This window comes from Vollenhovia emeryi, unplaced genomic scaffold (assembly GCF_000949405.1).
Source record: "Vollenhovia emeryi isolate VEMERY1.0 unplaced genomic scaffold, V.emery_V1.0 DF939169.1, whole genome shotgun sequence".
Classification (NCBI taxonomy): Eukaryota; Metazoa; Arthropoda; class Insecta; order Hymenoptera; family Formicidae; genus Vollenhovia; species Vollenhovia emeryi.
This window is the reverse complement of record NW_011967197.1, coordinates 575,674-593,581: the sequence shown is the minus strand read 5'-3', so window position 1 is coordinate 593,581 and position 17,908 is coordinate 575,674. Positions and strand designations below refer to the sequence as shown.

At 52.8% G+C, this 17,908-nt stretch overlaps 1 protein-coding gene across 3 annotated transcripts in view; it reads right to left on the bottom strand.

The window, feature by feature from the left end:
• Positions 1 to 17,908, bottom strand: part of LOC105563984 (putative transcription factor SOX-15) — a 42,649-nt gene that overhangs the window by 3,205 nt on the left and 21,536 nt on the right. For 2 of the 3 annotated variants that reach the window (XM_012016027.1, XM_012016026.1), the window contains exons 3-7: positions 14,855 to 15,041; positions 13,676 to 13,949; positions 1,194 to 1,416; positions 653 to 843; positions 184 to 401 (exon numbers count right to left, since the gene is read on the bottom strand). In XM_012016027.1, the coding sequence (XP_011871417.1) occupies positions 184 to 401; positions 653 to 843; positions 1,194 to 1,416; positions 13,676 to 13,949; positions 14,855 to 15,041 (1,093 nt within the window). Of the gene's footprint in view, positions 1 to 183; positions 402 to 652; positions 844 to 1,193; positions 1,417 to 13,675; positions 13,950 to 14,854; positions 15,042 to 15,423; positions 15,882 to 17,908 lie in introns of those variants that run through there. The other variant, XM_012016025.1, reaches the window with a different exon arrangement.

The window sequence follows — 17,908 nt, the reverse complement described above, 5'->3', positions numbered from 1 at the left end:
TGGCCAATATTTTACGAGTTTACGAAGAATATTGGCCTAAAATTGATACGATATTAGACCGATATTGCTGAACGGACATATTGGCTAAGTAAGAGAAGACGTCCGTCTTGCAATATTGCGCCGATATATGTATTGTGCTGCTAGGGATGTAACATAAAGGTATCAGGTGTGCGGGATACGTACGGATTTTTTATACGTTAATGTATCCGTGTAACCGCCGGAATTCTGACACGATGATATGCTAGTGTTACTAGCGTGACCCGTGTGCAGCTGATTGTCGCCACTCATAAAGGTGTACCGTTTCGTCTGATCGGTCATGTCTCCGTGTTGCTTCGAGGTCCCCTCCATCAGATCTCGTTCTGGATCTGGATTTTGAGCGGACGATAGATGACCGCCGTCACCTAGATTAGCAGATCGAATCGTCTCGATGACCATTTCGTATTTGCACAATCGTTTCGTAATTCCGATCGCGTCGCTTTTCGAACGACGTTTCTTTCAGACAAAATTTTTCACTCGTTTTCTTACAAAAAAAATTGCCTCTTTGATTGTACCGTTAGTTCAGAAACACTCTGTATTGTAGCTTGTCCGCGAGAAAATCTGAACTAAATGGACTCAATTGCCCGATCGAACTTTTCGGTTTTAAAAACATTACCATCGGGCTCGGGACTGGCCACCGGAGATATGTCCGGGCTGTGGATGATGGGCGTGTAAGGACTGCCGTAGAGCGAATTGTTTTCCGACTTGTACTCCTGAATACTCTGCTGTTGCTGGTGATACAGGGAGATCGGGGAATGGCCACCCCACGGGATCTGAGACATGCCCTGGTAACTGTCCATCTTGGACCTGAAACACATTTCGCACACACTTATGCTCCTCTTCCTCGTGTATTAGACTTAAAGCCCGTTTTATCCAGTTCGTTCTGGTACTTTGAGCATTTGATTTTACTTTGCCGAACTTTCTTATGATCGTCGTCTTATGTATCGCGTGCGGCAGGTTTATATTTCTTATCGGGACCAAGTAGTAAATTGCGAGACGGTGAAACATTGTTAAATCCCGAGCACAGCGTTAGTCTAAATCATAGAGTCGTCGTCGGCGCTTACGTTTAAATCTCGCCGGAATCTCTCAATTAACCGCGGCGGTTAGCTCGCACGTACCTTCATTAGCGAAAAGTACGGGCCGGAGTATCGACTTACATGGAATGATGAATCGCCGGGCCGGCAGGGTTGGACCTGTTGCCCGCGGTGTTGCTCGCCGAGGGAGGCGAGGACGGTGCACCGGGTGTCCGTTTCGCGTGCTTCCTGCGTCGCGGTCGGTACTTGTAATTCGGGTGCTCCTGCATGTGTATGACCCGGAGCCTCTCGGCCTCCTCGACGTAGGGCCTCCTGTCCTGCGGCGTTAGCCCTCGCCATTTCTTTCCTGCGAGAAGCCCGAACAAAGCGAGCCGTCAAGTAAAGAACGTGAGAACAGGGTGGAAGGAGAAGGAAACAGAGACAGCGAGGCGCATGTAAAGTGATTATAAGCGACACACGGTATACACAGAGATTATCCTTACCGTCGTTCCGGAACTCCCTGCGCCGCGTAAACAGTCAAAATACAAAAGATAGGATAATGAGAAATGTATAAGTATAATCAAGTGTGTAGCTATACATTCATCTTCCGGACATATTAAAATTGCATAGCTGTATTGAGATATTTTTATACATGGAAAAGAAAAATGTAGCTGCCGTAGCCGAAAACTGCACGTGGTAACTAAATTTTAGTTGTAAAATATGGACAGCTAATATCTAGTTGTGATAATATTTTGCCGGAATTGGCAGTTTAATATTAAGCAAAGGTAAATGTAACAAGGACTATTGGTCATCCCTTTAATTAAAAATGTAAAGCTTAGGTCTCAAATTGAATCGTTAACAGAGACGGAAGTCTCGGGGGACAAGTCGAGGCGAGTGAAGTTTCATCGTCTGCCCGGAAGATCGATTCAACGACCCTTCAAATCATACGTGGACGTCGTCGACGTGCTGTTTTAATATAACGATTATACGCGCAAAATCTCGCGTGTTCGTATAAATACTTATAAATTACCCCCGATAAATTACACTCCTCGACAATAATGGGGCGAGGCCGCGATGTATACATCTCGATATCCCGAATCTCGATGAAATCGTCGGCCGATCCCTTTGGCTAACGACGCGTTTAATTCGGCTTACGAGAGAGAAAGAGAGAGAGAGAGAGAGAGTCGATGAAATCTCCCTCTCTCCCGCGCGCGCCGATATACGTAGAGCAAAACGAGCGCAGAAATGATCTCTCCTCCCGTCGCACATACACGGCGTATATACACGTACGGATATACGTATTTACAGGTGGGCTTGGTCGGCGGCGGCGGCGGGTCTTGGTCCGACGACCAAGCCTGGAATCTGCCTTAGTTGCGTTCAATATGCCAACATGGTAGGCCGGAATATCATTAAACGAGGCATAAGGGCTAATACAAACGTAAGATGTTCGCGACAAGAGGGAAAAAATTGTGCGCGAGGCGGATATGCACACGGCGCACATTTACGTGTACGAGAGCTATGGCACAAATTTCGTATATAGATACATGTGTAAAAATATGTACGCATAAATATATATATATATATATATATGTAGAAATGAATAGTACCTGTGTATATACGCACGCGCACACGCATATAGTTATGCGTACAGTCTTGTAAAGGTACATAGGCGCATGGGGGCGTAGATATGGGTGCGCCCGTGCCTTCAGCCAGCCACAAGGCACGAACCATTATTTCATATTTCATTTTGTATATTTCAACTCTCCGGAGGAGAGACAGAGAGAGAGAAAGAGAGAAACGTTGACCCAGAGGACTCGGCGCGACGGAGAGGGGCGGAGAGTGAAAGAGAGAGAGAGAGAGGGGGGGAAAAAAGCGTGCAAATCGATCGTTGTCGAAATCGCACTTCGTCTCGTGCCGGACCCCTTCCGCCCCGTGGATAATAAACAGTCGCGACGGTGCATTCAGTACTCTCGAGAATCGCTTCTGCGGCGAAGGAAAGCGGGGAGAGAGAGAGAGGGGGGGGGGGAGAGGAAAGAAAGGATTCTCGCGAAAGAGGAGAACGCTTTTGTCGCCCAACAACGTTCTCCCGTCTAGCTTCTTTCTTCGTTTCTCTCGGGGGCCCCGGCCGGCCGAGACTCGTCAGCCTCCTCGTTGGCAAGAGAGAGAGAGGAAAAAAAAAGAGGAGAGAATAGAGGACTACCCGGCAAAAGGGAGACACGAATGAGGTTTTCGGCTAACAATAAGTACACTTAATTTAATATTCCTGGGCGCGCGCGGCGAGTTATCCCTGGCGGTGATTCATCATCACACCCGCGCACGCTGCGTCCCACCGTGATGTCCTCGTTAAGTATTCTAATGGCTGGCGTGTACCTCTAATTTACTGCGCTTAGGCCGCGGCCCGGTCGGACGACTTCATTAATTTCGATGTTTCGAGCAAACGCGAATTAGACGCGTCGCCCGCGCGTCTGGGAGGACGTCTGGGTCGAATTATAGCGAGTTCGGTTGCTCGCACTAGTGCGCACCGAGTGCACAGACTTGTTTGTAGTCAAGTCTCAGGGTTGGGAGGTGACTCGTTACTTGTAACGAAGTTACAGTTACTTAGTTTTTTTGGTAACTATTATATAACTTCGTTACTTTCTCTCCATCTGCAACTGTAACTTGACTCGGTTACATTTTTTCGATAACCAGTAACTAATTTAATAGTTACTTTATATATTTTTTAAACCTCTACAGATCGCATTGGGTCCTGCATTTACGCATAAGCGCTTTTATCGACACTTTATCATTCAAACGCAGATTTGACACTTTTATTTTCATCGCAAGAAAATAACCGCAAAGTGACGATTCGTTACTTTTTGAGTAACTGCAACTGTAACGCGTTACTTTTCAGAATTGGTAACTTGTAACTGTAACCAGTTACATTTTTAGCGAAGAAACTGTGAGTGTAACTAGATACCTTTATAAAATAACTGTCCCAACCCAGTTAATTCTTATATTTAACTTTGTCTTAATACGTGTTTGAAGTATTTAGCTAAAAAAAAAAAGATCCGTATGGATGCTATACAGACTCTTTCACCGGCTAAGAAACATTTCAAGAGATATTTGTCAAACAATTAAATATAAAAATTGACTGTAAAGAAGCCTTAGTGTGCACTCAGTGGGCACTAGTGCAAGCAACCGAATTCGCTATTAGTCGGCTTGTCCGCCGCGATCCTCCGTGCGGGTGCACTCGCGCGGCGAGCGTAGGACGCGCGTTTCTCTCAAACAGACGCGGCCGGTACCGTCGAAAAATTATATATTATTATGAAAATGCCTGTTATACGGCGGTTATTGTTAAAGAGTTCTAACGTGGCGAATCTGCAAAAATGCAGGCGCGCATGAGATAACTGGTATACAATTGGTGACGAAATCATCTCGGTATTCAGCCTCGCGTACTAAAATTGCGCTCCGCCGCGCGTACGTACGAACGCGCGGATATGTTGTAAGAATGTTCGATGCTAATAGGCTTTCCATCTCGCGATTTCTATCGGCTCGCGCGGTTCCATCTCGGCGAGGAGATTATAAATTAGCTGGTCGGGCATCGCGACAAATTGCGAGAGCGCCGGAGCGGGCGAAATCGCGGCGCGTCGAAAGGTCCCGATCGAGAGTCTTACTGGCGTCGCGTAAGAATCGCGCGTCCCGTTTCGCCGCGCGACATCCTCAGCCGTTGACATTTTCCAGAAAGCTCGTTCGTTCTACCGCCTAATTAACGATTCCGCGGTGATTTACGCACGCGCTCGTCGGTAATTCACCTGGCCGGCGATCGGCGATTAAACCTCGCCGTTCTATCTCTAACTCTCTCCCTCTCGTTCTCGAGCGCTGCCCAGCAGGCACTCCGGGAATTTCGTTGTGGACGGTATAGACACTCGCGCGCGCGGACTGGTACGTGACATTTTCAGAATCGAGCGAGAAACTTCTCGCACGCGGCATTTAGAATATAAGACCGACCGATCGATCCTCGCCGCGGAGTTAGCGCCCGGCTAATTCTCCAGTCTATTACGTCGGTTTTAATTACATACGGATCCCCGATGAATCCTCGGTACTGGATCGACGCAACGTTCGCCGCGTTGCTTTTCCGCTCGCGCTTGAGCGACCTAGAGTGTGTCTTTCGGGAGAGACCGAGTCTCCTCGCAGATACAGAAACCGAGTTTCCTCGCAGATATAGAAGCCGAGTCTTTTCGCAGGTACGGAGGACGAGTTTCCTCGCAGGTATAGAGGCCGAGTCCTCGCAGGTATAGAGGCCGAGTTATATTTCTATCTCTCTCGCATTATTTTGCCGAAACTGGCCCGTTGGCCAGACTCTGATCAGAAGGGCTCTGATCAGAAGGGCTCCTCGGCTCGAGTGGCAGGCGCCACCGGTCGCGCTCTCCGGAAGATTGGAAATTCAAGCAAGTGCCAGGTAAAACGCGTAGAAAATGATACGTCGCACAGGCGATGCGTGTGCAACGGCGCGGCGCGGGAGAGACGAGGAGGGTCCGAGCTGAGGCGCGGAGGAGGGAGAAGAGGGGCCGGAGCGAGGCCCACATCTCGGCGGGACCGCGCATCGCGCGCGTACCCCGCCCAACCTGGGTCGCCCACTGTCACCATTAATAATACGTCTCCCGTCCCGTGATGTATCTCATCTCCCTCGGCGCTGGTGTGCGCTCGCCCACCGACGCGCGCACACCGACGCGTTCACCTGCACAGACGCAAGAGGCGTCGATGCGGCGCACCGCGCCGCCGTCTCTGGGAGGGGCCCGTTTTACGCTCGAGACGCTTTCCCGAATTCGACTGATTGCGAGACCAGGGAACCCCCCCCACGCGATGTCAATGGGCAGAAAGACGATACGTCGTCGTCCAACGTAAGGGCCAGAGCGCAAAGCAACGTAATAGCGACGAAGGCGCAAGCGTCAACGTAGACAGCGCACAATCTTTGCCGTTAAAGTCATATGTAATTGGAGATAAGTACGACATATGCCAAAGCTGTGCGCTATCTACGTTCACGCTTGCGTCTTTGTTGTAAGCTATTACGTTGCCTTGTGCTCTGACCCCAAAAATTGACCGTTCAATCGCGCCTTCATTATCGGGTCTGTTCCTTGTAGCTCAACTGGCTGCACTAGTTCACGAGTTTATCATCCCCCTCGATGGGAAATGATTTATTCCCTCAAATGAGCTTATCAATTCTTGGGCGGATACCGTTTAGAAATTTTATTCCTACAAAACCGCTGCGTTTTGGCGAATCGTGCAGTCATTGTGAAATTTTCTCCTTTCGGATGACGCAATTATCGCGCAACATTTGAGACATTTTCCTATCGGCGCCGCCGCATCAGAAGGAGAAACTCTGAGCTAGTTGACGCACGCCGGACTGTGGAGGCGGGAGAACGCTCGCGGAAATTTCGGGGAGCCTCGGGGGGGAATTGAGTCGCGACTCTCGCGATGACGTTCGTTGCGATAGTTGTCGGAACAAAGACGTCAGGTAGGCTCGTACATGGTGCAAAGATACAAGGTGAAGCAATCTGGCGGGTGCGCGGTGTCAACCAATCCAAAGTGGCCCAAACTACCGAATTGACCAATTAGAAATTTGCCCCGACCGTCCAACTGCAAATCATTGCGGTTGAACGCAGGAAGAGCCAATCAACAATTTGCCCGAAAAATTGGTTGCATGCGCAATGTTTCACCTTGTATCTTTACACCATGGGCTCGTAGACACCGCGTGGCGTCCACCATTCGAGCTCGTCTCGCAGCACGTCGAGAATGCGTGCGATCGCCGCGAACAGCGGACACGTGGAACCCGATGGTCGTCCTCCCCCGTGTTCCGCGGAGGCACGAGGGAAAATTTATCCGCCGCGAGGGTAATCGTGTGCGGCGCGTCGTCTCGACGAAAGTCGAAATCTCGGAAGGATGCGAGGCGAAACGGAGAGGCCCGGGAGGGAATCACGCCGTTCCCTTTGACCCGCGGATATCCGCACCTACCGCGTAACTTGGAGACGAGAGGATTTCGGAAGGCGAAGAGGGAGGGGAGAGAGAAAGAGACTCCGCCGCGTTCCAACATCCGTCTCGGATTTCCTCCGTGAAGAATCGAGCGGAAAAAGCGGCGCGTTAGTCGCGCCTTGTTCTTCAGACACGCGTCACGAAACCGCGAAAGAAACGTTTCCGCGCTGCCGGCGCGGCGGAAAGACAGGTGACACGTCCGCGCTCGTTCCCCCGTCGGGAGGGATACGCGAAGGGATACGCCGCGTCACGAGCCGCCTCGGCCCGAACTTTGCGGGAGAGTCGAGACGCCGGCGAATCGGCGTGAGAAATCGCGCAGGTGGACGATTTCGCGGAAGAGAGTTGCGGAATCGCGTCCGGATTCTGATACGCGGCTCCTCGCCAATTCCCTCGCGTCGACTCGCGTCAGGAAAAACGAAACTACGCCGCCGCCGCCGCCGCCGCGCGCTTCCCCAATCAAATTCGCCCACGCTCGTCGAGCCGCTTGTAAATCACTCGGTGCGTCGCAAGGTACCGCGACGCGAGGCGCGCGAGCGTCGCGTGAATTATCATATCACTCCATCTGTGTTTTTTCCCCCTTTTTTGCTCCTCTCTTTTTTCTCCTCTTGCCGATCCCCGACCCGTATAGGCGTGGTGCGGACGATCCACGCCGGAGATGACGGAGAGGGACAAAAGTCGGAGTCGCGGATGAATCGGCCGATGAGCCCGTCCACGCTCGAGGGCTTCCTCCTCCCTCTCCCCCTCCTCCGCCCGCCCCCTCGCCCGGCCCCACGTGTATTTTCATAAATATAATAATTTATTTCTATCTCGTCGCGAAACCGAGCGAGAGAGGATATACTCGGTCTTCGTCGTCATCCTCGTCGTCGTCGTCGTCGTCGCCGTCGTCGTCGTTGTCGAGGATAGGTGGGTCGCTCGTGTAAGCGTCGTCGGAAGGTAAGGTAAGGGTGCGGCCAGACTCCGCTCTCGACTCCACCTCATTACCCGGCATTCTATGCAGAGACCGCGCTTATGGCTTATTATTGCTTTAGCTTAGCCAACCCGTCGGTTCCTTCGTCCTTCTCGCAGACGGATACATATGCGCCGCGCGGCCGTACGCACACGGACACAATGCGCACAACGCCGGAGATACAGGGTGACGCGCGTGAAACGCGACGGCCCGACGTCACCGCGGGATCGGGGATTTTGGGGGAGACGGGCCCAGTTTCCGACGGTCCCCTCGCGCGAGACGTCTCGCCGCGCGCCTCCGATCGTTATTATCGTTAATATTTATTTATGGGAAGCGCGTCCGCACGTAGCCGCGCGTGTTCCCGTACACAGAGTACGCGCGCGTTGCGGTACACGTCCGCGCGTTCCACCGACGATCGACGATCGCCCCTCGCCGGCCTCATTTTGTATGTATGCGCAATTATTGGTCCCGATCTTGTCTCGCGGTTCGTTACGTTGCTTCGCCTACCACGGCTAGAGAGGTGGCTCCCCCCCCCCCCGCCCCTCCGCTCTCGCAAGTCCCTCGCGCGTAAGGCCCCTCGCACCGAGACTTTTGTCGGCGCGCGATCGATCGCAGGCGAACGAAGGCATAAAGAGGTTCTCGCTCGGAGAGATTTAACCGGGTGCACCACTCGGCCGGCGGATACCCGAGGGAAGTGTATGTACCGGCCACGATTACGCGCCGCTTTTTAAATACCTCCGCGGCTTCTCGCAACGCAGCGCGGCCGACCCCTGCGCTAAACCGATTTGCGCGATCAGGCCGATCGCCGAACAACTTTACTAGTCGATGATTGCCAGATTGATGATGATGGTGGCGGTTTAAACGCGCCCGATCGAAACGAGTTTACTAATGCGCGCGTGTGCGCGGACGGTATAGAGAAACAAATGAGTTTCGTGATCGTACGAGAGGCCGATCTTGTCTCGGATTAATCGAGCATCGCCGTAGAAAAACGAACAAGTTCCTCCGCGGGTCGGATCCGGGCGTGTGTGAGAGGGAGAAAGAGAGAGAGAGAGAGAGAGAGAGGGAGGCAGAGAACGAAGAGGATGGCATAACAAGGACGAACAAGTTTAATTGAAGGCGCGCAGAGTCCAGCTTCATTATCAAATTGAATTGAAAGACGAAAAAAGAATCTTCCCTGTGCAAATTCTGGGCGTGGGATGACAAACGAGATCGTAAACGGTCCGATAACGATAACCATTCGCGATCAACGCGCTCAGACTTTTATGTAGCGCGATTCGCGTGAAAATTTGCATTAAAGACACGTACATTTTTTTAACGCCACTGACGCAAATACACGATCTGTTGATATAAATTTATTGTATTATTAAATATGCCAGATATGGTCAAGAAAACACTGGCGTTAATAATTTTACGTTGTTTTTCAAAACTTACACTTCAACGGTTCGCTTCGATTCGGATGAGGTTTTGTCGATTGGAGAAGGGAAGCGAAATTCGATTCGACATAACAAAATTCTCGATTCGCCTCCAGTATATTTCAGCCTTATGATAAAAGGCGAGAGAGAGAGATACATTTACGCGATCGATACCACGGTGTTCCCTCGGTGCGTAACGTTTCCACGTTATTCAACCCGCCGTGTTCGCCGTGTCGAAATCTCTCGCTCGATGATCCATTTTTCCGTACAATGGCGTATCAGCGATCGAGACCTATATATCCACGCTGCATTTAGCCGTGCAGCAGGATGTAGGCTGCCGCTTTAGATCGGCCCGGCCTCTCTTCTCTCTCTCTCTCTCTCTCGCCTCTATGAATATTTTTACGAAAACGCAATTTACAGAGTGGGCAGAGCCGATTCCAAGCCTCAGAAGTTCATCCACCGTGCAGCCGAGGTGCTATTGTTCGAGAGCCGGCCGAGATGGAGACGGAGGGGAAGCGGAACGGGGAGGCGGCGAGGAAGAAGGGAGGATGGGGCATCGGGAGAGTGATATGTATATGCGCGTATTGTACGCGCGCCGAGAAAAGTGGGCCTTTCCCTCGGAGTTCAGATCGTTCTTACGCACTTCCACCGCGCGCGCGGGCGCGCGCGTCTACTTAGTTTCAATCGGCCGCCGATCTTTCCCCGATCTTATCCCACCCCGCGGCGATCCGAAAGGTCACACCGTGCGCTCGGCACGGCTTATTACGTTTTATTATCCCAATAATATATTTATTCAGGCCCGGGCGTAAAAACGCCCCGGATACGTGCGATTTTCGTTGGGCGCGCGATCGGTATCGTCGCAGCTCGCGGAAACTTGGCTTTCGGGCCCGAAGTGCGTGATTATCGGCGTCGACTCTCGGAATCGGAGCTTCGGGAGAGAAACGACGCGCGAAACGGCTCGGTACACCCTGGCACGGCCAATAATTTTCAATCGGCGCACCGTCCCTTAAATCGACCAACGAGGTCGACGTTATCGGTCCTTCCGCGGCGAGCGCCATTACAGTGAGATACTGTACGTGGCCGATCCGTCGTTTAAGGGCCGCGAACGGAAGGCGGTTCGGTATTTTACGAGAAGACGAGCCTGTCCTCCTCTCGCGCGCGCGCGCGCGGGAGAATATACAGAGTGTCCCTTCCGTCCTCGGGTCGTGGGCTCCTCCGACCGACTTGAGATAGGGCCTCGTGATGACGAGGAACTAAACATTCCGTAGATTAGTTTCTAACGCCGATCGCGACTCGCCGATTAAATTCCTGCGGGGACGGTGACGCCACGGGAGACGAAACGGGAAAGCCGATTGCGAGATGTATGTCGCGGAGTTTTTTTTTTTCATTACGTCAAATGGAATCGGCAATATTTTTTCAATTCGAACCGAACCGAATCCCAACCCGATTCGACTCGTAAACTGTAGTTCGCGCACCTCCGCGAGGAGCCAGATTTCGTTACACTTGCACGTCTCGGAGCCAGAATCGTGCGATTTTCGACACCGAGTGACGAAACACCGTTCGGCGCTCCCGATATTTCGACACAATCGTCGCCTCGTGCATTTTCGTTTAGCGATCTCTCCCTCTCTCTCTCTCTCGCTCTCTCTCTTTCTCGGGGACATCCCGTATATACGCATGTCACCCGCAGGGAAGGGAGGGAAGTAATCGGAGGCACTAAACCACGATACCGCGCGTTGGCAGTTAGAGCCCTGTATCTCCGGCGCTGTCGCCGGTGGTACAACAACACGCCCGGTATTATTTGCGGGCTGCCACATTTGTCGTAGGTGGTCCCGCGACACGGCGCAGTGGCGTCGCGCGGCGTTTATACGGCCGGTATACGCGCGACGACAGCCGCGGTATATATCGTCCCGCTCCGAGCGACGCCGATCCCGCGGATAAAAGCGCCTGGCGCGATAAACCACCGCCGCCGACGTCGCCGTTCCGCTAATTAACGGCGGGATTAACGACGCGGCCCGCGAGACAATCCGGGGGCTGATTCGGCCGCGGGATTCGGGCGCGCGCGCGGAACGCGCTCGTTTCTAACGTCGGGCGGACGGCGAGAGCTCCCGAGGGCGAGCTAACGGTCGGGGCCGGCGATTAATAAAGATGCGCGGGCACGCGTGTCACCGGATATAAGGTGCCCACACGGCCCCCATCGGCGTATATCGTGCGTTGCGTGCCCCGACACCGACAGCGACGCGATCGACGCACACGCGCGCGCGCGCACGCCGACGCAAAACACGCGCTCCGGTGCACGCGCGTGTGTTCCGCGCGCGCGCGGATGGACGGATGGACGAATCGACACACAGCACGCGCATGAATATGTAGGATGTCTGGAGAGAAAAAAAGAAGACGCGGAGGGACAGAATGGGGGGGGGGGAGGAGGAGGAGGAGGAGGAGGACGAAAGACCCGGCGTGCATAGTAATCGGAGCCGCGTCATGCCAATAACATCGCGTCGATCGCCTAATGTCCGATCGATAAACCCAACGGAGTTTTCCTTATTCCGTATCGATAACCGGCCTCGGAGGGAGAGAGAGAGAGAGAGAGAGAGAGAGAGAGAGAAACATGGGGAACGAGGGGGTGGGGGCAGATTGGTGATTTACGGGTTTGCTCGTCGGCGCGAGACGAGAGGGACAGACGGACAAAGAGAGTGTGGCGAGACGAAAAAGGGGAAAAAGACGCGGTCCCGGGAGGGCGGGAGGTGGAGGAGAGCACGTGTGCACGCACGCACGCAGCACACGCGCGCGCGCGCGCGCGCGCGAGTGTAAACACGCTGGGTGCCGCGCGCGGGGCGCTGGAAATGGGCAACGGGTGAGGTGAAGGCAGGTAGGTGGAGGAGAAGTTTACAATTTTCTGCACGACGGCCGCTCGATCGTTCAAATGCCAATAACGTTGCGGATGCCAATTGCCGATAATTCAAGGTGTACCTGCCCACGATAACGCGCGCGAAGGAGTGAGGAGGAGGGAAAGAGCGCCGATCGGCGCTGACAGATCGTTAGGTGCCGGATGATGGGCTCTCGGTTTTAACACCAGGGAGACACGCCAAGGATGATGACGGAGGGAAAGAGGGAGAAAGAGAGAGGGGAAGGGGAGGGAGAGAAAAGGAAGAACCGCGAGAGACCGTCCGCAAAGCTCTCCGGTTTTCGCGAAATCGTAGGAACGAAAGTGCCACCGTCGTCCTTTCAACGTCCGCATCGCGTCCGCTTTCGCGAGACGTCGCCGCGGGAATCGCGAAGCGATAACGTAACGATCGGAATCACATTCGCGAAGAGGACTCGAACGTGCGGCGCGACGCAGATAAGAGACCGATTTCCCCTATCTCGATCGCGCAGGTGGCTCGCGGATACGTGCGAGATGAGACCGCGAGTCACATTTGCGGTGGCCGCACGTTTCGGCGAGGAAACGGGCAACCGCGTTAACGAGCCCCACGAGTTTTTCTCCTCCCCGGCATTCAGCTGTGATCCCCGAGAAAGCTCTCACCTTTCTCCTCGTCTTGTTAAAGATCCAGCTTCGACGCCAACGCGTAATTGCATTAATTCTACATTTTCGCCCGGCGTCCTCAATTAATTTAATGATAACGCGCCGCGCCGCGTGTAACATTTTTTTTCCTGCTTTCTTATTCCCAGAGCCGGCGGTTTCCCGGTGGAAAAGCCTTTTTCCCGCGAGCAACGCGCCAACATTGTTTCCGCGCACGTGTGTTTTTCAAAGAGTAGACCGTAATCTCGTATCTCGGCCCCTGCCGTATCCGGCGATAGACGATTTTCCTATTATTAACGAAGTAACCTCGATGCGCTTTAATTGCATTTTAAAAGATACAATGTTTTTTTAATAAATCGTCCGATCTGTTTAACATAGAAAACTGCATGCATTAGCGGCTCCGTTAAAAGCATTGGATTTCTATGTAGACCCGCAAATCGTGAGAACCTATTCCTGAGAAAAGCAAATAGCTTTTATTCTCTTTGATCACTTATTAATAGGTCGGAATTGAATGAACGAGACTTCTCGGATAATTCACACGTAAAAGTTAACAATGTGAATGAAAAAGTTTCCGGAGGTTATTGATGCCCTGGCAGTCGATCCGTATTCGATGCCTCACCCGCTACGCAAATCCAGTCTCCGTTAGAAGATTAACCGAACGGACTCGGTCGCGGGCCACGAGCCCGCCGATCGCTCTAGGAACAAAGGGGAAAAGAGAGGAGCATTTCACGCGCGCACTTACCGAGCATCTTGCTGAGATCGGCATTGTGGAGATCGGGATTCTCATCGGCCAATTTCTTGCGCTCGACCTTTGCCCAGACCATGAACGCGTTCATCGGGCGACGTATCCGCTGCTCCTTGAGGCTCCTCTGGGCGGTGCCGCCGCCGGGATGGCACATCTTCACTCCCGCGGGAATCGGCGAGATGCCCGGCTGGTAGTCCAGCGACGGGCCGGAGGCGAGCCAGGGCATGTCCTCCAGTCGCTGCTGCGCCGGCCCGGTCAGCATGCTCGGTATCTGGTTTCAGGAAACGACGCGTGTTGTGAGACGTATGGGCGTGTGTTTACCCGGCGACGCGCGTGCCTCGAGAGCTTGAAAATCTCTTAGTGTTCTAAGTGACGAGAGCGAGGGGTTCGCGATTCAGATACGAACACGTCGAACGCAGCAAGTGTCTTAGGGCCAGTTTCGCAATCATCGGTTAACTGTTAACTAGGGTTCAGTCGACCCTCTATCTCTTTCCATTTTGTTATTTAAGAAGAGACAGAGAATTCATTAACCTTCCAGTTTGTAAAACTGGCCCTTACACGGAAAGAAAAATGTAGCTGCCGTAGTTAAAAACTGCACGTGACAACCAAGTTTCAGTCGTAAAGTATGGTCGGCTATAGTGGCGGCAAAATAGCGAAAAGTTTTTTTTTCAGTGCAATTGGCGACCGGCGCCGAACATCGCGTCGAGACGCGAAGCGACGACTAACGACAGGACGAGACGTGGGATTAATGAGTCGATCGCGTTCGCGCCGGACGTACGATTTCGCTATCGTTCCCTCCGGCTGCCGCTATTCCGCGCGGCGATTCGACCCTATTCCCATGCGTTCGTCCCCGACGTAGTCGTACGCGCGTATTGTCGTGAACGTTTCGCGTGGGTGTGTTTACTACAGCACCGGGCGCAACGCGGGGGCACGCGGATCTATCTCGCGAACAACGGTGCGGGGTTGGGAAGCAACTCGTTACTTGTAACTTTCTCAACCCTGCGACGGTATACAGGGTGTTCCAGGATGAAAGGACACTATTCTGGGAGGTGATAGTATCGGTATATGAACATTTTTGCATAAAATGACCGATACTACCGCCTCCCAGAATATTGACCTTTCCCTCCCGGGACAGCCTGTGTATTCAGAATCCGAAATCGGATCGAGAGGTCTTACCGAGATGATTTGGGTGTCCATGGGCATCGAGCTGTCGTTGCCGTCGATACCGGAGTCGATGTCGTAGGCCCTCGACGTGGGAGTCGCGTAAAGCGAGGAATGGAGCGCCAGAAGCCCGGGGGAGCCGCCGTAGCCGCTCACCGCCGGCGGTGGTGTCACCTCACCCCTGTCATAATTGTCCAGCATCCTGCAAAAATCCAAGAGAAATGCGTCCAGTCCTCCTCCGATTTGAATTTGTCGCGTGGCTTATGGTTAAAAAGATGATTAAACCTATCGCGTCGAAGTTGTGAGTTAGGGAAGCGCTTTTCAAATTACAACACGTGAATTCGACCGTCGATATTCTAAAGAAATTGCATAGCAGAAAGGCCTATGATGTGTACACCTTAACTCAACAATTTTTAATTACGTTATTCAGACTTGAGTCGCGCGGTCGCCGAGTACCAGAATCTGAACGTCAAAGTTGACAAATTCAGAATGGCGGATGTGAAAATTAAAAATGGTCGAATTTTAATTGCTTGCTTCGAACGGAGTACACTTCCCAAGGACAGATCGATTACGGTCGCTCGTACCACTGTGCTAAGTTTGCACTAATCGCCTCTCGTCGAGAATTACGTTGCCCGACGTGTTCGTCCGTTATTTCGGGGCCCGCGTGGACCCGCGTCAAATCGAGTGTCATAATCGCGGCGTCCGATCCAACCGGTGGCCGATCCGGCGATCGGCTTATTGATCGTCCAGCGGCGGAAGGCGCGAGCCAGCGCGTTCGCGTGCGAGCGCAATCGAGCGCAATCGCGGCACGCCGAGGAATAAACTGGTGATAAGCCGCGGCCGCGAGCCGATCGATTCGCACAACCGGCAGCAGCATTCCCGACGACGATGACTCCGTGCGCTCCGCCGACGATCGCGCGGCCTGTGCCCAGTAGTAATTGACTCCGGCGTTCCTCTCGATCTCGAGTACGAGCGAATGAAATCCCCGTGGGTCGCTCTCGTGCCCGCGCGGCCGATTGATCTGTCAACCGTTCCGTTAGGAAAAGAGTTGATCGACATGAATGAACCATTCAAGGCCACTTAATGGAATTCCCACGATTGTCCTTAAGGCATTATGCGACCGTGCGCCGGGTATAATAGTACGAACAGCTGTCTGTCGCGCGAGCGAGCGCGCGCGCGCTCGCGCGCAACATACATTTTCGCGGCTACACGCGCGCGCGCGCATGCACACGGTGTCCTAAGCGCTACAGCGCCGCGACTGTACGTAATGCATGTGCACGAGATATTCCGCGAATGTGTGCACGATACGTGCGCGCGAGCGTTCCATATAATGGCCATTGTTTCATTCGGCGATCGGCGAGATGCTGCGACGCACGTCGGTTAAAAAAAAAAGAATAAAGAAACGTACCGGCATTTTCATTCAATAAACCTCGCGCCGGTTAGGCGCGCGCGTTTTTGTCACCCTTTATATCGATAGGGAGAAGCACAATAGTCTAAGAAAGAGAGAGAGAGAGGGGGAGAGAGAGAGAAAGAGAGAGATAAAGAGTCACGTTTCGTCGCTGATAAAACCGGCGGCTCGCTTCGACGTATCGAAGTATATCGTATCGAATACGGTCCGATACGAATCACGGCCTACCGAGGAGAATGCGCTTTTATACCGCGATTAAATAGATTGAGATTTACGCGAGGCGTTTCACGAAATTTCTCGACGCCCGGGAGACGGAGACGCGAACCCTTTCCAAGTGAACTGCGTGGGCGCGGACTCGGTCGCGGTTAAAAAAAAAAGCAATAATAATAATTACACGCGTAAACATGGATACGTCCGATCTCGCCTTGCTTCCGCGTCGTAACGAGCTTCGTGTTTCAGCGATATTTCTCGGATGGGCGATTTCCTAACAAATGAACAGGTCTCGCAGATGCCATTACCCGCGCATGAATTTTTGCGCGTTGGACTGAAATCTATTGTCCACGGCGCACGTTCATTGACGATACGCGACAAGAGGATAACGAGTCGATTGCGGACATAAAAGTATACGATAGCTCTTTACGTCGCGGATCTTCCGTAAAGATAAGTGAAACGAATGTAGTTTCGAAACGGGACGAAATCGGACGTGTCTCTGCATCAGCTCGTCGCATTGTCTTTGCCGAATCTTTGACAACGCATACGTCACGTCCTGATATAATCCAAAGCGCGATAGTAAAAACGAAAAAAAGACGATGAAACGTCTCTGACAGTGGCGGAACTTATTTCCCAGCGTTTCTCGCGAAAAGCTCGTATTCGCGGCGACGGCAGAGATACGAAATTAAAAGTCATTAAGATCCGCGGTCGGGATTCCCCCGGGTTCCGCCGGCGTCGGCGCAGCTGTGCACCACCCACGCGTATGATAGATACGCCACTGCCTTCAGCATTGTTTCTTTAATGATTCATGTCGGGGTGACTGCACCAGGAGTAGAGGAAGCAGTCTCCAACCGCGAATGCAATGAGCCGCGCGCCGTTTCGAAAATATTAATTCGCCAGGAGTGATCGCCGGACGCTGATGCATCGACGGGCGTCGCGCGCGTTAACGTCGCGTCCTTTGTCGAACTTGGACGACGATCGCGGCACCGCTTCGCGGGACGCCCCGGTATCGTCTCGCGCGATCCGCGCGAGATAAGACGCGGAATATCCGCGAACGTCACCGACGATAGCGCAGCCGTTATTAATGGGATTCGCAGCGATTGCGTTAATTTACGCGGTACATCGCGGGACGGTGCGCGCTCCACGCGCGGTTATCGTCGGCGCGCGACGTTTACTACGCGTGGCGAGACGCGCTCGTAGCGGTTTAGCCGCGCGAGGCCCCGTTTTCCTAGAGACCCTCAAATAAGAGTCGGGCCAACGGAGTTGTCCGCCATGTTTAGTCAAATTCAACGAGAGAAAAGGAGAGCAGTACGAATATCTCACTCTCTCCCAATTCGACAATTGAGGCATGTATTGTGAGACGCCCGCCTAGAGTGCAGGGAAGTTCAGGGTTCAAACCCTGGCTGAGATATTTTTCGCAATAAATTTTCTGTATTATTAAAAACGCCGGA